The sequence below is a fragment of the Carcharhinus amblyrhynchos genome, chromosome 18 (assembly GCF_965287045.1).
Source record: "Carcharhinus amblyrhynchos chromosome 18, sCarAmb.v2.hapA, whole genome shotgun sequence".
NCBI lineage: Eukaryota > Metazoa > Chordata > Chondrichthyes > Carcharhiniformes > Carcharhinidae > Carcharhinus > Carcharhinus amblyrhynchos.
The window spans coordinates 29,639,373-29,658,693 of record NC_137341.1 but is presented as its reverse complement, the minus strand read 5'-3'; the positions used below and the strand labels follow the sequence as shown (position 1 = coordinate 29,658,693).

Here is a 19,321-nt window from a genome sequence, read left to right as displayed (position 1 = left end):
AACAAGTTCAAGCATGTAAGCTTGGGGGTTTGCTAATTGATTTTAAAGAGGAGTTTTAAATTGAAAAGAGGACTATTGCTTGAATTTGAACTAATATAGTTTAGTGGTTAAGAATTGTATTTTGGCATGTTTAAGCTAATTCATTCATTTGTAGTTAAACTATTGTGAAATGAAGTTTGTTTTGGTCAACAGAATTACACCATGGAATGAAACACATTATCCTCACACTAATGCCAAAGTAGAAAAACAACTGGGATCTAATCGGGCTTCATAATGTACTTTGAGGTTTCTGTTCTGATACCCTAACAAGGCTATCCACAGATTGAAAAGGGTAACAGAGAAGATAAAAGCCCATCTAATGACTGACTCCAAACATTATTCTTAATACATCTGCTTAATACATAATACAGAATGGCATAGCTGTTAGCAGTACCACCTCATAGCACCAGGGACCTAGATTCAATTCCTGGCTTGGTTCACTGACTGCCTGGAGTCTGCATGTTCTCCCCATGTCTGTGTAGATTTCCTCTGGGCTTTCCGAATTCCTCCCGCAGTCTGAAGGACATGCTGGTTAGGTGCATTGGCCATGTTAAAGGATTCTCCCTCAACGTACCCGAACAAGTATCAGAGTGTGGCAACTGGGGGATTTTCACAGTAACTTCATTGCAGCACTAATGTAAGCCTACTTGTCACACAAATAGAATAAACTTTTCATTTCAAGTGGCTTTGTCCTTGGGCAGTTTCTCAAAAATACACAACTGTAGCCAGTTTTTCCTGAAATAATTTATGGCTTCATTTGTTTGATAAAAGTACAATATCCTTGCAGTGCACAGCATCACGTATCATGGTATACAGACTAAGACTTATACACAAAGCCTTTGCTCAAGATATTTCAGTGAAGATGTAAAATGGAATGTTCTGTGATGCCAAATTTATTGTACAAAAAGGCAGCATGCCTACGGCTTGCAATCTTTCATCCAACTATTCTTTGAATAGACACAAGGACAGCTACAACAAGCAATTAAAATAATTTCCCCACAATATATATATTTATTCTTAAAACCAAGGTATGTAAATATCTTCCTAATACATGGTCATCGATATCTCATTGCATATGGCTAGAGGTAGGATTGTAACATTATTATAACATGTATCGTATAATTGACAGTCATTCTAACAGATATTAGTGTGAAGATTTCCAAATACAGAAATGCATTAATTCAAAGACAGAAGGGGATCTTAATTACATTTTTGGGACCCCATAATCCTGAATATTGTATAATTGTTGTAAAATGCATTTTTAATTAAAAATGAAGATCATACAATTAAGATGGTACTGTATGGACATTATTCTGAAATTGGAGAACCCACCAGAGATGATTAGTAAAATCACTGCAGCTTTGTTACAGTGGTGTTATGGCTCAGGTCAGAAACTTCAAAGTGTTCTACGGAGCCCACTGGACCTTACATTTTTCATCTTGAATCTGCTAGGTTAAGCATGATATGTTTCACTCCAGGTATGATTCAAATGACCCACTAGGGAGCTTTTTATCAAACAAAGTTTAATATAGGCAACATTTTATAGTAATAAAATTAGCAAGAACTTTTATCAATTTAAAACAAGAAACAAAACAACCACTGTAATGTATAACCCTTAACTAATATATCTAATGTGTTTCAATCAAACACATTATAAGACCCTTGTCAGACCCCACTTGGAGTACTGTGTGCAGTTCTGGTTGCCTCACTACAGGAAGGATGTGGAAGCTATTGAGAGGGTGCAGAGGAGATTTACAAGGATATTGCCTGGATTGGGAGGCATGCCTTATGAAGATAGGTTGAGGGAGCTAGGTCTCCTCCCTGGAGAGACAAAATTTGAGAGGTGACCTGATAGAGGTTTATAAAACGTTGAGAGGAATAGATAGGGTGGATTCTCGGAGGCTATTTCCCAGGGCTGAAATGGTCACTACGAGAGGACACAGGTTTAAGCTGCTGGGAAGCAAGTACAGAGGAGCTGTTGGGGTAAGTTTTTCACTCAGAGCGTGGTGAGTGAGTGGAATCGGCTGCCGTACATGGTGGTACAGGCGAACTCGCTGGGGTCTTTAAAGAGACTTCTGGATGAGTACATGGGATTTAATGGGATTGGGAGATACAGCTAGTTCCATGGCTTGGTAGGTATGGCTGTGATCAGTGCAACTTGTGGGCCAAAGGGCCTGTTTGTGCTGTAGTGTTCTATGTTAAATCAATCCCAAAGACCTTCATAAGTTTAACACAGCAAAGACGAATGCACATGAGATCTTTGGATGAAATCTGCCATTCTCTGGATGGACTCAGAACAGTCTGAAGTCAGAACAGCTTCCCAAAACACCAGGGACTCCAGCAAAGTCACCATTCTCCCTTTCAGAAAGTCAAGACCTTGCTCTCAGCTAACCAGCAATATTTTCCAAAACCAGGGACAGAGAGACCTCTTTTCAGCTTGATGCCCCTTCTGAAACTAAATCACAAACCTACAGCTCCAAACTTGACCTGCCAACCAGTTTTTCTTCTAATGATGCAGTCAATGTAAAAATAAACAAATCTCCGTTTAAACAGCAATGAAGAAAACTCGTAGACAGCCTGGCAACAATGAGAAAAACTGAAAAAGTTTGCTTACAACTGCAGAGTACATGATTTTAAAAAAATACTTCTAAGGCACACTAACATTACAGTGGGCTCACTACTACGTACAGCACCTTCTAACCCTCAAGATGACCAGCACAACTAAAAAAATGCAGTATATAGGTCTTGATTGAATCTAAAAAAAAGTGATAAAATAAAGTCCTGAATCTTCTGAGCTGCAGTAATTACCATTGGATTGCCACTGTGATTGAATATTCCGCTGACTTGATGCTGCTATGCATTTCTACCGATCCTGGCTTCCACAAACACAATGATCCCTTGGAACTCCATCGGAGCAGTCAAGGCAAGGTAGGAAATGTCCTCCTATTTATGGCACTAGCTGCCTATAGTAAGTTTAAAGGCCCTGCCTTTGAATGTTAATGAGTGGTATGTGTGAGTGAATGGAGAGAGTGTAGGTGGATAAACAGGTGGAGCAGGTACTTGGGTCGGGATGGAGTTGATTGTGTGATCAGCTGTGTAGTTATCCGGATGTTGGGTCAGGTTTTAATCTAACACTTCCTGGGCAACTAAGTACCGCGGATCTGTGGACATTTGTGGAGGGTCCCAGGAAGCTAAGGAGTTGCCTGTCGGAAGTTGAAACTTCCTGGGCATTTCCCACGTGGGTCAGCGTGTCAGGATTTCCAACAAGGTCTGAATGTGCATCTTTATTCATACATCCAATGATCTGGGGACCAGGTGATTTGACCCAAGAATTTCATGTTAAGGAATTGAGGTACAAGTAAGTGATGGTGTAAATCATGCTGTTAAATTTGACTCAAGTACCAAATTGAATTTCCTGATTTGTAGCTTGGCTAACCAGGTTTTATTTGGTTAAAAAAAAAGGAATGCCACCTTTGTACAGTAATTGACACACTATACTTACCAAATAAAGAATTCATCCATCATATTAGGTCTAAATGTTCATCATATTGAGATAATAAGTGCAATTAACAGGCTGCGACTTTGGCTCCCAAATTATCTGTCGCTTAATCTCTACTTGAGATGTTGCCATTAATTTTAGCTTTTGGCACCACACCCATTGCTCACCCAATAGTTAGATAATACTTCACCCAAAAAAAAAGATTATTTTCGTAAATAAAAGGTTGCTCCCAACGTGATAAAAATAGTTTTAGGATTTTTGTTGAAATGGTCATTTATGCCGAGGAAAGATGGATTTAATTCAAGTATATTTCTTCATTTATATGATGTGAAGTTGAAAAATCCACTTCATCAGGAGGACTCATCTCTCAGAGGAAAAACAATTCTTCACAGATTCTCCTTGTCTCCTCCGGGGATGTTACAGAATGACCTACAGTTCTTTCATCACTGTAGATTTCAAAGTCGTTCCCACCCTGCAAAGAGTAGATTTATGTGTTTACAGAAGAATCACAAGTAATTTGTTAATATATTCCAAGTCATGGTTGGCTGGTGATATTTTACAGAGGGATCTTGAGGACATTAGTACAGCTGAAGGAACAGGCAAACATACAAATTAAGGGCAGGGAGTAGGCCATTCAGCTCCTCAAGCCTGCTCTACCACTCAGTAAAATCATTGCTGGCCTCAGCTCCACTTTTGGACCCACCCCATGAAATAGACATCAAATCTGTTGTATGTGTAAAGGATCCACCAGCCCTTAACCAAATTGCTTCTGTAAAGAACCAGTTGCATTTAGGGAATATCAGCAGTATTCTGAGCAAACTTTGTTGTCCACCATAAAATATTATTTGCTATCAAATGATGTATGTTTTTAAAAACTCAGAGCCCATGTTTTTAACGTGGAGCCACAACGGACATGCTTGTCCCCTCCAGCTCCATATTAAAAAATGGCTTGTAACTACCTTTCCCAACCCCACTACATACGTCAGGCAACATAATGGCCCAACATTCTAACAGTCTTTGTCCATAAGCTGACTGGACAAACCCAGCAGATCTCTGCAGCTCACACTGAACCTGTGGCCCAGGACTCATCTGGCATTTAGTCTTAGAACAACCCTTTTCAACACCAGAATTGAATCCCTGTATTCAGTTTATGTTGGGGTTGAGGAAATGAACTGTCAGTGTCACTCTGTCCAAATATGGGTGGTTTAGCAGCAAACAAATCTAGGGCTGCATTTTACATGCTCCTGGTGGTTGTATTTTCAGTAAGCGGTATGTATAATACGGCACGGTTCCACTCATCACTTTCCTGCTCACCCCCATAATGGGGTGGGCTGCCGATCCAGTCATCTTCAAATGAGGCTTCACGGGTCAATTTGGCTTGTTATTGAGCCAGAGGACAAGGTTAACGCACTGTCCACACAATAAAACATTTGGCATAGACAGCTGGGAGGCTCAATGTTTCATCTATCTTCTTCATGGGAGGGGATCTGATCTTCAGAGTGCCCTTTCTGGACTGGTGGTGGGGAAATGGCAGCTGCCCAATGTGGTGGGGATTGGCTTCATGCCAACTTCACATCTGGGGTGCCTTACACCCCTCCCCCTGTTTGACCTGCCACCAATAAAGTTTATTTATTAGTGTCATAAATAGGCTTACATTAACACTGCAACAAAGTTAGTGAAAATCCCCTAGTCGCCACACTCCGGTGCCTGTTCGGGTACACTGAGGGAACATAAGAAATAAGAGCAGGAGTAGGCCATCTGGCCCTTCGAGCCTGCCCCGCCATTCAATAAGATCATGGCTGATCTGTCTTGGCTCAGATCCACATTCCCGCCCTCTCCCCATAACCCTTAATCCCCTCTCTTATCAAAAACCCATCAACCCGCGTCTTAAAAATATTTAGCGAGGTAGCCTCCACCACTTCAACGGGCAGAGAATTCCAGAGATTCATCACCCTTTGAGTGAAGAAGTTCTTCCTCAACTCCGTTCTAAACCGCACCCCCCCTTTATCTTGAGGCTGTGCCCCCTAGTCCTACTGTCCTTTCTGAGTGGGAAGAGTCTCTCCACCTCTATCCTATCCGTCCCATTCATCATCTTATACGTCTCAATGAGATCTCCCCTCATTCTTCTAAACTCTTAACGAGTACAAGCCTAGTTTATTCAGCCTCTCCTCATAGCTCAACCCCCTCAACTCCGGCATCAGCCTAGTAAACCTCCTCTGCACTCCTTCCAAGGCCAAAATATCCTTGCGTAAGTACGGCGCCCAAAACTGCACACAGTACTCCAGCTGCGGCCTCACCAATGCCCTATATAGCCGCAGCAAGACCTCCCTACTTTTATATTCAATCCCCCTCGCTATGAAGGCCAGCATCCCATTCGCCTTCCTGACCACCTGCTGCACCTGCAAGCTGGGTTTTTGCGACTCATGCACAAGGACCCCGAGGTCCCTCTGCACCGTTGCCTGCTGCAGTTTTTCGCCACGTAAGTAATAATCCTTCCTACCATTGCTCCTACCAAAGTGGACCACCTCGCACTTGCCAACATTAAATTCCATTTGCCAGTTCCTGGCCCATTCGCCCAGCCTATCTAGATCCTTCTGTAGACTCTCCACACCCTCCGCGCAATTTGCCGTTCCACCAATCTTGGTGTCATCAGCAAATTTCGACACCATACACTTGGTTCCCTCCTCCAGATCATCTATATAAATGGTAAATAGCTGAGGCCCCAGCACCGACCCCTGGGGCACTCCACTAGTCACCTACCGCCAATCCGAATAGCACCCATTGACCCCCACTCTCTGCCTCCTATTTGACAACCAATCCTCTATCCACGCTAACACCCTACCCCCAACTCCATGTCCCCTGACCTTCTGCAATAACCTCTTGTGAGGTACCTTGTCAAACGCCTTCTGAAAATCAAGAAAGACCACATCCACCGGCTCTCCTCTATCCACCGCCCTAGACACATCCTCACAGAACTCCAGTAAATTTGTCAGACACGACTTCCGCTTAATGAAACTGTGCTGCGTCTGCTCTATCAAGCAATTCCCCTCAAGATGCCTCGCTATTTCCTCCTTGATGACAGATTCTAACATTTTACCTACAACAGACGTTAAACTAACTGGCCTATAATTCCCTGCCTTTTGCCTGGCACCCGTCTTAAACAACGGCGTAACATTAGCTGTTTTCCAATCTTCCGGCACTTCCCCGGAATCCAGCGACGTTTGGAAGGGAGATTCAGCATTGCCAATGCATCTAACCAGCATGTCTTTTGGAGTGTGGGACGAAAGCAGACGAAACCCAGGCAGACACAGGGAGAATGTGCAGACTCCAAGCAGACAGTGACCGAAGCCAGAAATCGAACCTGGGTCCCTGGCGCTGTAAAGCAGCAGTGCTAACCACCGTGAAGGCTAACCACTGTGTGAAGGCTCAGAGGTCTGAACGAGTAACACTTTTCATAATTCTTTTCTGGTTTATTGCCATGGCATCTTACATCATAAAGGCATGATTTTAAAAAATGCTAACACATTCAGTAAAATTATGAAACAGCCAAGCAATGTTCTTCACTTTCTTGGTTTTTCCATTTGTTGTTGAAGTGTGTGTGCTGTAGAAGTTAAGATACTTACACCCATTTTATACTAATGTCTATTTCAATGAGTATCCAAATGAGCTGATTCGTGTAGCCTGCATGTAGCCCCCATGACAGCCTATTGTCACAGTAGTGGCTCAATTCACTTGGGAAAAAAATTCATTATTATAAAATCAGCTTGTGGTAGTCAATACTAGATTCCAGTTGTTTCAATGTTTTCACTGAAGTATTGCAATGAGATTGACTATTTATAAAACCTTTTGAAAGTACTGTGTACAAGCTGCCCTCCCTTGAGATTTCCGTACAATGTCTGCTGGAGTGTGTTGTTTATATTAAAGAGTACGTCAAACAATAAAAGTTATTCTTCCTGTTTTCTCTTCCAAAGAAAGCAGCATCATTTTAGCTTCAATTCTTGATGATTCTTCCTGTTTACTGGCCTGAATATTCACAGGTTGGAGGTGATTTTCCCACATGTTGCAGAGTTTTAACTTCACTATAGTGAAGTTAAAACCTGGACAGGTTCCCTGCCTGAAAGCCAGCAGGAGCAAAAAGTCTCATTTCTGATGGGTGTGGGGGTGGGGAAAGTGGTTTATTTGGGGAGTGGGGAGGGGGTTTATCTTTGGGGTGGAGGAGGAAGGGGCACAAGAAGACACAATGCAGCTCCATCCTGACCCACAAGTATTTACCTTGTCCTTGAAATTGACTTTGTCTTGTTTGGGAAATCCTGCTGCTCAACTGTAAAACCTGTCAAGCATGTTCAATTGGTTTGGCAGACTCATCAAAATACCTGAATTACCCACCCACCTCCCGGATGTGGATTTACTTTCAGCTCCTCCAACCCAATCATCTTGTTTATGCTCAAATTTCCACCGTGTGTTTACTCACTGGTGAGGTTTTATCACCAAAGAAATGGATGGTCTTGTAGTTGTCACTTTCGAGGATTCCCAGACAGTATCGCTTATCCCACCCGTCTGGAAACACATCAAAGCTGATCTGTCCCCCTAGGAGAGAAGTGAAAACAAAACAGGTTAGAAAGTACATTATATATTTCCACTTCACAAAACATTACTGGTGCCAAATTCTGAAACCCCGGTGCCTTAGTAAAGTAAAAATAAATAATACAAGGAATGTAGGCTTTTATTAGTATATTTAAGGGTACAATACATATCCACTGGGAATTTCTAAATGTGTTCTCCTTCACAACTTCAACCACAAATCTGGAGAGGCACATAATAGGATTTGGCCAATCTTCTGAAGTTACGATAACTTCCCTTTTTTTTTGTTTTTATTCCAATTCAGTCAAATCAAGTCCAATTCAGAGTCTCATCAAGTGAGACACTCCTGATCCAAGCTGACAACAGTAAGAAGTCTGACAACACCAGGTTTAAGTCCAACTGATTTATTTGATAGTAAACTCACAAGCTTTCGAGGTTTGCCCCTTCGTTAGGTGAACGCCAGTCCAACACCGGCATCTTCACATCATGTCCACACCAAGCTGACAAGGCAGGGCTCGATCTACATGATCCAAGCTGATTGGAGTAGGCACAGCTCCTCCTCCAAGGCTTGATCTCATTTGCATCTTAGCCAAAAGGCCGAGATGCTGCTTTTAAAAACTGCTTCAGATGAAGCTAAAATGTAACTAATGACTTCAACCAAGCACAGCGTGTCAATACTACATTTGATCTTAGCCAAATATTGTGGTGAAGCTAATGTTGATGTGTAAATAAAGCTGATGCTAGTTCAAATCAGTCGGTTAACCTGAAGGTTAAACTCTTCGTGTCTGGTGATTTGAGACCAAAAATGCAGAGACTGAATTTCAACATACAAATGAAAGCAAATTGCAAAAGTGCAGCTGAATAAATACACTTCATGAAGGTATATAAAATGATTTCAATAATGCAGTTCCAATTCATTACTAAAGGTTCCATTCTCACTGGCATGCCAATGAAGATTGTAAAAACTAATTGCTTTTAGACAGTACTCTTACTGTCTCTTACTGCAATTGTCATTCAGATAGTGAGTAATTATGGTGTTATGATCTCCAAATGGTAAATATACAGGATTCAAATATATATCAAACTCTATAAAATCACTGTGATCTGCAATTTAGTTAAACATACACATTTTGGGACACTAAGGAGCAATTATTACCATGGTCAATCCACCTAACCTGCATATTTTAGGACTGTGGGAGGAAACCGGAGTACCCAGAGGAAACCCACACAGACACAGGAAGCGGCATGGTGACACAATGGTTAGCACTGGTGCCTCAGAGCTTCAGGGACCTGAATTAGATTCCCGGCTTGGGCCACTGTCTGTGTGAAGTTTACACGTTCTCCCCTTGTCTGCATGGGTTTCTTCCTGCTCCAGTTTCCTCCCACAGTCCAAAGATGTGCAAATTAGGTTGATTGGCCGTGCTAAGTTGCCCCTCTAGTGTCCCAGGATGCGTAGGTTAGAGGGATCAATAGGGTAAGCATGTGGACAGAGATAGAGTGGGATTATTGTTGGTATGGACTTGATGGGCCAAATGGCCTCCTTCTTCACTGTAGGGATTCTATGATAATTCCACACAGACAGTTACCTGAAGCTGGAATTGTATCCGGGTCCCTGAAGCTGTGAGGCAGCAGTGCTAACCACTGTGCCACAATGCCACCCCAAAACAAATAACCCATAAAATGAATTGCTATAGAAGAGTTTTGCTTCAGAGGACATTATTTTTAGAATAGACTCATTTTCCTCCAGTCTCATTGCTATGCCACTGGAGTAAAAACAAAATAAAATTACCTATAGAAAAAGTGAGCCCTTTCCCTGCAAAATCTCTTCGTAAATCGGCGACAAATTTTTCTCTGATCTTTTCTTTCTGTTGTAAAATAAAGCACAATTGCATCACATTTCAAAAGTACATTTACTCTGCAAGGAACAATTTCCCCTGGGATCAAAATAAATTTTCCATCGGAGCAAGTAAATTGGATCATATCACAAGTTTCATGTCACCTGCACTGACCATTTCAGGAGGTGCACTTTCTTAAAACTCCAAAGCTTGCTCAGTTTGGTAAGTTCTAACCTGACGTTTACTGCATGAAGAAATTAAATGCACAAACTGATCACCTGCAGTTATTTCAATATAAAGCATTCACTGAACATTTCCAAACTGTCGCAGAATACAAAGATTGGAGGCTTGATCGGAATGATCACCGCATTAAATCCATACAAATGCTTATAAAGGACAGGACAGGAGCTGAACCAAAACAAATGGAAAATTCCACAGACACACCTTTGCCAATTTATGCAGCGAAACGAAAGCTAGGAATAGCTGCAGTTTTTATTCAGATAATATCCTTAATTTTAGTGTGTTCACATTTCATTTAGAACATTAAGTTTTATCAATGAACAGAAAACGTGTGCAAATGTGTAGGAGCAGCACATAGTATGCCCACGTACTGCAGCAGGCAGGAGATATTGTGCACATTGTCGCCAACAATTGCACAATTCAGTGATTTGACCTTTGGAGGAGCTGCTAAGCAAGGACATGTGCACCCTCTTATGGGAGGAGGAATGATAGCAAAAGAAAATAAATCCACACAAACAATCTCCTACCATCTACATACAGTCCAGCAATGAGGCATGGAAAAGTTTGTGATGACTGAAGTGTGCGACAAAAAAAATGGCAGGGGAGCTTAAAAAGAAAATATTGGGAAATAATCATAATCTCTTCAGTAAGGCCGTTTGGAAGACACACCAGCAATCCTGACAAAAGCTGTCAGCCATTTTACATAAGATAATACAAAATGAATGAGTTATTTGTGTTAATTTAAAATGAAGATCCAATAGTTGTTATTGATCTAACTTAATAATGCCTCATTTCATGTATATAGCAGTATTTCCATGTTCCTGAATTAACCCACATGTAATAGTTTTGAATACAGAAATATATATCAGCTTATACAGGACACTATGGCCTGTATTTTTTTTGGATAATGGGGTTTCCCTTTCCTTCCTGGATTCAGCATCAATTAGCCGCAGACCTTCTGTTGCTCAGTCGGGAAGAAGTCCCACCTTAGAGAGCTATTGGTCAATCTGATAGGCTAGAGTGCAGCCTCTGTAGCGACAACATCTGCAGTGGACAGAAGGGGAACTTCAGCAAGAAGCATCAGCCCAAGTTCCAGAACTGGACAGCAAGGTATGTTTAAGGGACTCAAAGAGGGCTTGTAGGGAGAAGGGGTGATGGTAGAGGTGGACCAGCAGACTTCATGGAGGGGGGTGCCCAAAGTCAGAGTGGGGCTTCTGAAAGAGGTATCTCCCACTTCCCGCCCGAAGTCCAAGCCCCTTCATTACTCTGACACACGAGTAATAATTTCCCCCACTAGCCTACAAATTGAGGCTGGGTAGGAAACAACCCATAAATGGGGCAAGGGTGATCGTCCTGTCTGAGACCTTGCCCGCACTCGTGTGAAATTGTTGAGAGGTTGGGGCAGACGGGAACCCAAAGAGAATCCCATTCCTTCAATTTCACGCTTTCTTTGCCTAAAAAACACATTCTGGCTGGGGATTGTAAATTCAGGCACATGGCTAATTGAAGGTTATTTTCAAGTGTATTAAGTGTCTGTTTTCTATTTGACCAACAACAGTAGAAACATAGTAACTGATTAAAACAATTGCTCCGTTTCTAGTTCAAAAATACATTAATCAGTCAATGCTTTTCAAAGATCTCATCAAACATGTCTCCTTTTCAAAAAGGACATTATAGACCCTATAGGGAGTTGTTGATATTTTGTATATACTATTATTATACTTATTTGTTGAAGTTTTCATTTTCCATATTTTCAAGTGTGAATAAATGTTTTGTTTTCATCCATCAAACTCTAGCACAATGTTGAGTTATTTGAAGAGTGTGCTATACGCCAGCAACCAATATTTGCAGTCTCACTGGGGAAAGGAATGCAAGTGAATGGACAAAACTATGTCGATGTAGTTCAATGTTAGGGAGTGTGAGATTATCCACTCTGGATCTGAGGAAGACAAATTGGGCATATCTTCTTAATGGTGAGACATGTCAAGCTGAGGAACAGCTAAGGAATTTTAGTATCCATTTACACAAATCACCAAAAGCCTTTGTAGAAGTAGAAAATGTAAATCAAAAAGGCTGTTGGAATGCTGGCCATATCACAATGGACTTCAACAGTGATAATGTCGCTATCACAAAAGCTTGGTCAGATATCATTTGAAGTATGAGACCTTTTGGGCATTAATACGAAAGGGACATTGGCCTAGCGAGTGTAAATTCACCAGGATAACACCAGAGCTTAAAGGGTTAAATAATGGGGAATGTTGCATAAAATTATTATGTTCCTCCGAGTGTAATCCCATTGAACTGTTTAAAATGATGGGTAGAAACACAAACTATTTTCTAAAGGAGGAATCCAGAAGAGGAGGGCATAATTTCAAAATTAGATCTGGGCCATTTTTTTCACACACATGCTAGAGGAAATCTTGAATTCAAGAGGCTATGGATGCTGGGTGAATCGAAGACTGAAATCAATAGACCTTTGATAGGCAATGACATCAAGAGATATGGATCTAAAGTGGGAAGAAATAGCAGAGGTACAGATTAGCCACGATCTCAAGGGGTTAATTGGTTACTCCTGTTGCTTTGTAATTCAATATACAGATTTATATAAATATGGTAATTGTTGACAGGACAGCAGATTATCAAATACATACGATCATAGAGCATAAGGTCCTATTACAGGAGCTGCTGCAAAAAGAAATGGTTCTTTAAACTTACACAAAATTAAAACATAATAGTTAAAAATTCAGCTGCTCTGAAGTTTATCAATCCTAGGTTTGGACCAGGAGAAAACTCTCTCCTACAACCCAATTATTTAATACCTGATTTCCAGTGCTTGCTACAATGCTTGCCCACCAACATTACCAATACATTTAAGGCACTGTACAATGGCTCTTAATGCTGAAATTCAGTAATGCAGTCACACCAATTTCAGCTGCTACTTTAAGAAACTTATAATACACAGAAACAGAAATTATACTGAAATCTGTTGTTTAAACAGTGCAAACTTCTGGTGCAGATCTACAGCACCACCATGTGATCATAGCTGGATACTATCATATTTATATTATAGTAGCATTTTAGGCTCGTACAAAATCACAAGGTAAATAGTGATCTCTGAATGGCCTACTCTTTTTCTTAGAGCTATCTGACCCACCTTAGTTCATCCATCTGAAAAGATGTTTCTTTCACAATATCCAACACACTTTCATCTCCACTAGTGGTCAGAATTCTATGTTTCTTACTTATTTGTGTTATATTCCTAACCACATTTCTTTTATTAGTTTTAATCCCTGCTATCTTGATCCATCTTGGTTTGATCTGATGTCATATTCTGCATTAACGCTTTTTCTTTGTTTCATATGAGTCAGTATATCTTTGTATAGCACTATAAGGTAACTGTTTGATCATTATGTTTGAAGGCTGCAAAGCCCACGTTTCTCCAACCTTTCCTCATAAGTTATTTGACATCAGGCTGTTCTCTCAACTGCGTCAGGAATTGAATATCCCCTTTCCAGCTTAGTCACCAACTGTCACTGGAAATATCACTCGGGTGGGGTTAGGTCAGAACACAATATAATTTCACATGTCTTGCCTCAATTATACTCAATACACTTCTTAATTCTATTTCCTTTGTTGATGAACATTCCTATGTGATTGGACTCAGTTCAAATTTTTGCACAAGTCATCCTCGGGTGGTTAGACAACATTCATGGAATAGTTCTGCCACCCATTTCTAATATATGCAGACAATGGTACTTGCCCAAATCAGATTTCAATAATGCCACCTATGTCGTCTGTAGCTAATGAGTTGACTGTTCAAATTTAAATTTCTACTTTGGCAACTTAAAAGACATAGAAAACAAAACAAATAAAAGAACTGGAAGATAATATGAAAGGAATGCAAGAAACAAATGTTCAAAGAGGTGAGAAAGGAGACATGCAGAAGAGAGTAACTCAGATAGCCAGTGTCCCAGTGATTGTGAAGTGAGGGCCAATAGCTTTCAATGCACAACATTTGTAGAAAGTAACCTAAAGAAAGTTAATTTTTACAACTCCTGCCATCAGGGTGATTAAAACAAATCACGTACACTGATGTTAGTAGTGCCTTTCTCATAACCAGCCTAAGATCAGCTAACTCTGCAAGAACCGAGGCTGAAAGTTGAATGATTCCACTAACAGTAAAGTCTAAAAAGGCTGGAAACTATCTCTCTAAAAAAAATTCTTTAAATTGTACTGAGGTTTGATAGGGTGGATGTAGAAATGATGTTTCCACTTATGTTGGGAAGTCAAATAGTAGAGGATCATAAATATGTTAGTCACTAATCTATGTATTAGTTATTACACAATTTTAATAACCTGGTTTGCAATCTTTTATTAAAACTTAACGATAATAGATAAGAGCGAGATCCAGATGCATAAACTAAGGCTGGTTTCTGAGCAGAATCAAAACTTAAAGGTTGGATCAGTCTTGAACAGATCATATGCAGTTCTGGGGAATATTACTCAATTTTAGCAAGAGCTGGGATAATGGTAAATTGGATCTTGTGTAGAATAGAATAGGGATAAGCAGTGTTTTTGAAGAATTGAAGTTTAAGGATAATGGAGTGGAGTCCAACCAAGGCAAGTTTTCAGGTGAAGTCAGCATGAGTAAGAATTTCAGAGAGAGGGAAGTTTAAGCAGAAGAGATGGAAGGTAGGTAGTCCTGGCCCTTTCTGGGACAATCAAAGTTTAAGTCTACTACTGAGACAGTAGTTAGGATAGGCAACCGAGATAGTGGCAGAAGTATAGTTTCTCTAGCAGATACTGAAGACAATGGCTTCGGTCTTCCCAAAGTACAACTGGAAGTTACATCTCATCCAGGACAGCTGTTACGCCAGACAATAGTCTGATAGGGCAGACGCAGTGAAGGTTTCAAGAGAATTAGTGCAATACAAGTCTATCACCACCTAAGCAGGCCAGTTGAGGATAAGCAATAAATACAACTTTGCTAGTTTCACCCATGTACCAAGTACAAACTGAAAATGATTGTCAGATGTGGAAAGTGATCCAATGCTTTCAGATAACATTGCTGGGGAGGGAATATTGAGCACAGGAAGCGACCAAGAATGAATTTCTTAGGGGACACGGAGGTAATGGTAGGAGCAAACTCATTGCTACAAATGTTCTGGCTACGAGAATAGAGAGTGGAAATAGAGGAGGGAATAATACTCCTTGGTTACAGTCACAACATTGCATTTATGTCTTACGTTGGGGGCATTTTGGTGTTATGGAAAGAGTAGAAACCCAATTTAAGCAGTCAAACAGACAGTTAATGAGATGGGCAGAGATATGAAGGAAAACAACATGATCAATGACATTGGAGAAGAAAGAGTGGTTTGAGATCAGGCTGGAGATAGTGAGAACAGAGGAAGAAGATGAGGCTTAGCAGTGGTTTTGAAAGGAAAAGGGACAATACAGGAAGAAAAGATACCGCTTATACTGTCAGCTAACAATGGGGAGGGGAGACACAGGATAGAAAGTTGGATGAATAGGGCTTTCGTGGAAACGAGAGCAGAAGGCCTGTCTCATACACAGATAAGCTTCAAAAGGGTACGAATGGAGATGGTGGGAAAACTAGAATGCAGAGCTTTAGGAATACAATAAAAAGGAAACCTTCAACAGAAAGCTCTGCTCAATGTCTGAATCCCCAACCCTAGAAACTTAACATCTCCCTGGTTTGATATTTTTATTTGGACCTTTAAATTCGCCTCCTTTACGGCAGCAAAAAGCAAGAAGCATGTCCTCATTCGCTCTGCTTAACCGTGGGAACTGGGGACCTGCTTTGCTGCCTGAATCTCACCCAGCCTGAGTCAGGAAGGTTGGATTAGACAGTCACTCTAGAATTTAAGCAAAGGAAAGACGACACAGAGTGGCAATCCGCCACTGACTGCCGCTCTGAGGAAGTTATGGCCCACTAATTTTTATTTAATCATGCAACTTATTCTATACAGAAGTATATTTAATAAAAAGTAAAGGGGGATGGGAGAGGCTTGATCAATCGCAAAAAGGTTGGAGGTTTCTGCTTTAGGCAGTAAAGAGCTGACTAAGAAAGGATCTTAAATTGAAATGCCCATTTCGCCTGCATTTAGCGCAGACATCATCTTGGTAAACCAGTCGAAGCCTGTGCCAGAAATGGCTGACCAGAAGCTTGCTAAACATCTGACTGCCACTGAAATGTCTGCTAGCATTCATTCAAAAGGAATGGCATTTTGGTGGCTAGCCCTTCAATTAACACCAACAGCAATTGGCTATTTGGCAGTAGACATGGCTTTGATATCTATTTCAAATGTTGTTTAAAGCAACATTCACTACTTCAATGCTGCTAAAGCTGTGAGGAGGAGCTCTGAAATACACTGAGACATCCTCTGGTCAAGACTTAACCAACATTGAGCAATACAATTCCAGAAGTTCACTGAGGACACTGCCTAAAAAGAATAAGTGCCACGCTACTAGGCTTCATAGGACAAATTATTGGAGTGATCAGGAGAAACTGAATGTTTAGCAATCAGCATTTTGCTTGGAGTCTGCTTTGGTTTGGATGAAGAATTGGAGGAAGGCATGAGGCCAAGGAAAGCAGCACCAGTTGCTGCAATAAAAAGGGTACAGGGCTTCTCTCTCTCCTCTGGGCATCTTCCTCAAAGACCTCCAGAAAAGCATCCATAAATCTCTCATGCTCCCCAATCTATCTTACAACTTGCTTAACTTCCTTAAGTGTAGCAGCCACAGCATGACCACTACACATCCTCACTGGAAGTGGATGCAAGGTGCCCAGATATACGGTTCCATGAAAATTACACTGAATCAGTACTAGAGCTAAACTTGCAGATGCCGATTTACCACCAGGCAAGCTCAAATTATGGTAACAAGCAATCAGGGCCAAAATTGTGTGTTAAATTCGGATATTCAAACAGGCTAGTTTTAATAGCACTGTACCTATTTTCCTCATTTTGATCAACATAAATTCTTAAGTTTCTGATCAGCAACTCAATGTAAAATAATTTTCATTCCAGTTATTTTCAATTGCTGAAGAGTAATTGGCGTCCTCAAATTTGCTTCCTACATCTTCATCAGATCATCCAAGAGTTACAAGTTTTTTCTAATCAACTCACCTTGTCAAGTTCAAAGAATTCAATACGTTCTTCTTGGCTGCAATTTCTCCCGATTGGACTGATGTTCAGCATTCCGTTACGGAACTCAATAAAGGTGCCTCTGTGAAAGATACATAGCTTTAGGCAGTCACTGATCATTACTAATGTAAATTTTGAATTGCATAGCACTGCAAAAATAACTTCAATAAAGATCATCAGTCTGTCTTGCATTGGATGCTTCGACATTTTGAAAACATTTGTGAATAATATATTGACTACATTTTAAAAAGTACATTGGTGTACTATAAAGTTATTCAACCAAATAATCTAAAAGGAAAACTATCATATACAAGCCAACGTTGGAATGTCAAGATTAAGAAACCAAAATGTAGTTTGTGGCATGGTGTCAGAGGGGAAAGTCTTGTGGCACTGCAGCAGGACTTAACTAAAAGGATGACCTAGTAGAGTTGTGGGGGGGAAGATTTAAACCAATATAGGATTGAATAGGGTAAAGCAATAGGACTACATGGAACAAAGAGTATTCATAATAAGAAAGTTAAGTGGTTAAGAAGGACAAAATAATAAAAATAGGTCAGGATGCAGCAAGACAGGTGAGAAAAAAATTTCCAACAAGAGAATCCAAGCTAAGATTCATCAATTATAAGAATTAAAATGAGGGAACTCAATTCCAAAATAGAAAATTGTCACATAACAACAGTAACAGAAACAGAATTGCCCCAAGGTCACGGTTAGCAAATAAACATTCCAGATGTTCAGAAAGGATATGGGGGAATTGAAACAACAGCTAGAACATAAAAAATTAAATACAGAAGTCATCCCAAAAATATTAATTTTAATTGAATTGAAGAAGAGCAAGGAAGTTGTCGCACTAGTGTGAGTAATTATAGATTACCAATGAAGAAAGAATATTATTTAAAGACAAGTTAAAGAAGTGTGTATTAACAAAAAAGCTACATTTCATGGGGATTTTAATTATTCCATAGTGGTGAAAGAGAAAAGCGTTTGAGAAAGTGAAAGCATTTTGCAGTGTGTTTATGCTGCTACTCCAACAAGGAAGGAAGCAACACTTGAATCGGTTCCTGATACTAAAGCAGAGTTAAACGGTAACCACAGTAAGAAGAACATTTGGAAAGCAATAGCCACAATATATTTCTGCTCAGAAAATTCTAGAATAAAAGTTATAATCATTATAAAACAACTGGAACACCATAAATTATATTAAGTTAAAAAGTAAATATTCAATTTAAATGCAAGAAAATATTTGCTAGATCAAAAATTGGAAATATTTAATTAAGAGATGGGTACAAATCAGCAGGGCACGAAAAATTATGCATTGAAGGTTCGAGATTTTTTGGATGCATGGAGAGATTAGATTGAATTTCAAAGTTAAAAAAGGCATTTAGCACTTAATGAATGTTTCATTAAAAAAAGCTTAGGGCAAAAATACATAGATAAAGCTTTCAAAGGGGGAAGAATAGAAAGGTTAATGTGCAAACATAAACGAACACAAAAATAGGAATAAAAGCGGTATTACTTGGCACAGCAGGAGATAGAAGAAGAACACGTAGGGCCAGTGAGAGATTAAGATGACAAGTTTGTAACTGAGAGTGAAGGAATTTCAGAAATAATAAATATGTATTATCATTCAGATTTTACACATTAGTATTAAGTTAAGTGGTATGAATGAAGTTACTCAAAACAAAATTAAATAAACTTAATGCTCATGCCTGAAGATCTTGGCATAAGAAAGAGCAGATGGTCCAACTATAATCTACCAAACTTCTCAGGAAAAGAGAAACTGTTTCAAAAGACTGGACACTGACAAATACAACTTTATTTTAAAAAAAAGACACATGATTAGACTGGACAGCATAGGTTTATAGTTACATAGAGATCCAATTTTTACCCCGATACATCCCATTGTATTCAGCATTTTACTTTGTTTTCAATTCATTGGAATCACTTCACATTATCAACAA

The 19,321-nt window shown here is 40.0% G+C and overlaps 1 protein-coding gene across 2 annotated transcripts in view; it reads right to left on the bottom strand.

The window, feature by feature from the left end:
- Positions 1-721: 721 nt before the first annotated feature.
- Positions 722-19,321, bottom strand: part of pmm2 (phosphomannomutase 2) — a 24,262-nt gene continuing 5,662 nt past the window's right edge. For both annotated transcript variants that reach the window (XM_080206651.1, XM_080206650.1), the window contains 4 exons: positions 17,343-17,442; positions 9,909-9,984; positions 8,010-8,125; positions 722-4,010 (listed from right to left, as the gene is read on the bottom strand). In XM_080206651.1, coding sequence (XP_080062777.1) covers positions 3,906-4,010; positions 8,010-8,125; positions 9,909-9,984; positions 17,343-17,442 — 397 coding nt within the window. In that variant the 3' untranslated portion in view covers positions 722-3,905. The remainder of the gene's footprint in view (positions 4,011-8,009; positions 8,126-9,908; positions 9,985-17,342; positions 17,443-19,321) is intronic.